The sequence below is a fragment of the Myotis davidii genome, unplaced genomic scaffold (genome assembly GCF_000327345.1).
Source record: "Myotis davidii unplaced genomic scaffold, ASM32734v1 scaffold967, whole genome shotgun sequence".
Classification (NCBI taxonomy): domain Eukaryota; kingdom Metazoa; phylum Chordata; class Mammalia; order Chiroptera; family Vespertilionidae; genus Myotis; species Myotis davidii.
The window spans coordinates 756411-760023 of record NW_006383014.1 but is presented as its reverse complement, the minus strand read 5'-3'; the positions used below and the strand labels follow the sequence as shown (position 1 = coordinate 760023).

Sequence of the window (3613 nt, the reverse complement as noted above, 5' to 3'; positions counted from 1 at the left end):
GGCAACTATTTTTGGAAGTCAGGCAAATTAAGCACCTTATGACTAACCGGTTTTAGTACATCTTTTGGTGATGTGGTGCTCTCTGGCTCCTTTCTTATTCTGATTTCTGCTGCGTCCTGTTTCCAGAGGCACTTTTTTCTTCTCCCACACGTTCTGAGAGAGCTAGCTCCAATGCCACCTCTTCTGGGAAGCCTTCCCGGACTTCGTTCTCTGCCGCTAGTCCCGCGATGGAATTGTCACTCCCCGCACTGTGCTTTCCCAGCCTTGGCGCATGACCAACAGTTAGTCTGTGCGCCACGACCTACCCTGGGGTCGTCTTGCCATTCTGTCTGTTGCATGCAGAGTATGGAGGGTTTGGGAGAGATTGAAATGTTGTCCTTCCCAAAGGCTGTAAGTTCAGTTCTCATGGAGTGGTGCCCACTAGTGAGGGCCCTCTCTATGGACCTGTCTTGTAGCTCTGTCTCCTGTTTTATAGTCTCCTGTTGCCATCTTCTGTTTAGTGATCAGCTGACTCTACAGAAGCAAGCTTTTATCTTTCCTCTTAAAAGTGCTCAACCGTGTGAGCTCTCCTCTCTCTTCCCTGGTCGCGTAGGCTTTTATATAGAGAGATCTGACCACACAGTTCCTGAACATTGTTCCACCCGGGGAACTGCCACCTGCATTCCGCAGTCTCCACTGTCACTGGAGTTGCAGGCAGGCAGTCAGCATGAGCCACGAGAGGGAAGACGGAGGGGCTGGGAGGGCTGGGGCATCCGGTTGGGAAGAGGTGCAGACAGTATGCCTGGGACCCGGAGGCTGCTGCTCCTCTGCCGTTACAGCAAGTGACGGTTTAATTAATGGGGAAAGTCAGGAAGCGTGAAAAATACGCCTCATTTCGCTCTTCCCTTGCCTTTTACAGAACCTGAAGGTCTCTTCACAGACTAATTTCTTATCTCGTGCGTGGTGGTTCCCCATCTTTTATTTTTTTGAGAAAAACGTACAAGGCTCGATTCCTTGCTGCTTCTCCTGGCCGCTCTCCTGGCCTCCGGGCTGCTTTAAGTCTTCGTGCAAGAAGTACTCGCGGGTTCAGAAGATCGGGGAAGACAATGAGAAATCGACCTGAGGAGCAAAACAAAGGCTTCAGCTCTTATACCCAAAGAGGTATCGCTGTAACCAAAGGGATAGTTTTGTTTGTTTTTTTATTTTAGGAGAACTGACTGGTAAATGAAGAAGTGGACCAAGTTTTGTGTAAACGATTAGAAAGATGAACAAAGCGTTACGCTTTGACTGTTGGTTTTTTTACGCCTCCTGAGAAAGTCGTCTTCTCCTGAGGCTCTTCCTTCACGGTGACAAGCCCTCCGCCGGGATTCCCTGACGAGCTTGGAAAGAGGTGCCAAAGAACACGTCCGCCTGCCCTTCGTCTTTCTCCACTAAAGCATTTTTTCAGGATTTCTTTTCCTCCAGGGTCAGAAGGATTTGCCAATGTTTTCAATAAACTATCTGGACAGTTACAACCTAATGTTGAGGGTGGATTTGAGCACTGGGCCTCTTAGTGAGGGGGAGACGCGGGGGTTGTGAGTAAACCTCGGGTGAACTTATTCTCCCTGTCCTGGGGAAGGTCAGGGTCAGGTCTGCGAATATGTACTGCTGCTACCACCCAATGTACTATGTGTCACTTTTACTTTATTCTTTTTAACTGATGATTTTATTTAAAACATGAAAGAAACGTGATCTAAGTAAATATGGAAATATTTGACACACCCCACAGATTTTACTTGGGCGTAAATACTTACTTTTAAGATCTCTCTGACAGATGTACAGGGAGCAGGGCGGTTCCCGCTCACAGTGGTCCTTGTTTGCACACTGGCTGAGCACAGGCTGAAAAACACGTGCGTGAACTGTGGCTCGTGCCACGTGGGAAACAGGCCTGCATTTCTCGCCCGGGTCCCCCCTGGGTGAGGTCTGTTTCAGAGCTGCTCACCGGAGCTCAGAAATGCAATTGGTCCCATCTCACTAAGCCCACTTCTTGCTAGTTACATTCTGCTTTATGGGAAAAGGAAGGCGGAGCCCAAAAGTTGCATGAATGCATCCTTTTTGCCGGAGGCCCAGCTTCTTGTAAACGGAGCGTTTATAGGAAGGAAGGACTGAGGAGCCAGACCACAATGAAGTCGTTCCACTCTGACCCTGCCAGGACACCACTGCGCTGCACGCCGACCTGCTGCTGGAATCCAGGCGTTAGCACAGCTGGTCGCTAAAGGGGGCTGGTCGTTTCTAAAGTTCTTTCAGGTGATGCGGGAAAAAAAAGATGGACTTGATCAGATTTAATGCTGTCAGAGTTCGTGCATTGTTTCATGCTGTTGGGGCTGTGGACAATTCTTAATTTCTGACAACTTCTAGGACCTTAGGAAAAGATCTAAAGTTACACAGTCATCAGCTCAGAGAACAGAGAGGCCAACTCTGTGGGAAGGCAGTTACATTTATATTGAAGGCAACCGTTTCCCACCCCTTAGAATGAAAACAAAAACCAAAAACCACCCCTAAATTTGCCCTCAACCAGTCAGCCCTGAGTTGATAGACAAAATGGACCTTTAAATGACTTGAGCGAAGCACAGTACACACTGACATGTGTTCAGGAAGGGTCTTCGTCCTTTGGTGCTAAAATTCTCTGTGCTTCCAGGGTAGCTCCTGCTCTGTGTAATAGAAGAATCACTAAAGGAAACGTAATTGAGTTCAACACCAGGAAGAAAGATTTTTCTAACCTGGTATTTGAAACAAGAAACAAAACCCTAAACCTTCTTGGCAGGTTTTCAAATGCAGGAAGTTTTCCTGGTATTTATCAGTAAACCAATAAGAAACATATCCATACCTTACCAGATGTTTATCTAGAATTCCACATAATTTTCGCCTACGAAATATGGGCACGTGTGAAAGAAACCAGGTGTTCTGTGCGAAGACACTGATGTTCAATTCCCGTTGTCCAATTGTGAGGAAAACATGTGACGCGGAAGCCTGGGCTTTGCTCTCCTAACACTGGTACATTGAGCCTCTGACTTAAATAAGACAACCTGGTATATCTGAGAGCCTTATTCCTACATTGTAGATAGCCCACTCTTCATCAAATTAAATTAGGGAACGTATTTAAGCTTTTAAAATCCTGGCGCGTTGATTGCTGGAGGCCCTCGAAATAGTAAACCTTGCATTTTAGTCAGGTAACTAGTTTTGTGTTTAAATAATGCCATCACCTTTTCAAGAACTTTTAAAAGCACTTCTGACTCCACCTGTGGACACGGCTGCTCCCATGCCCCTCACAGTGTATGCCATAGCCCTGTCATGGGCGCTGTGGGAGCGTGTGGTACCAGCATAAGGGTGAAGGGGAAATAGCGAGTTTCAAGGTGCGAAGGTGAGAATAGTGAATCTCATTTACATTTAGAAAAGCAAACTTGATGTCTAACCCAACATGCCACGTTAGAGTATGACACATGAACAATGACTAGAGGTAGGGTGGTGATCACTTCACAGTCTATAGAAATAGCAAATCATTACGTTGTAAACCTGAAACTAATACGTCACTTGTATCTCCGTTTTAAGAAATTTCAATCTTGCCTCTCAAACAGTAAACTTTTGGCTCCTTTTC

General features: G+C 46.5%; 1 protein-coding gene across 1 annotated transcript in view; it reads left to right on the top strand.

The window, feature by feature from the left end:
• The window catches only part of SGMS2 (sphingomyelin synthase 2), a 50489-nt gene extending 48215 nt beyond the window's left edge, over nucleotides 1-2274 (top strand). The window contains exon 7 of the mRNA XM_015558085.1: nucleotides 899-2274. Coding sequence (XP_015413571.1) covers nucleotides 899-1102 — 204 coding nt within the window. The 3' untranslated portion in view covers nucleotides 1103-2274. The remainder of the gene's footprint in view (nucleotides 1-898) is intronic.
• Nucleotides 2275-3613: the final 1339 nt, after the last annotated feature.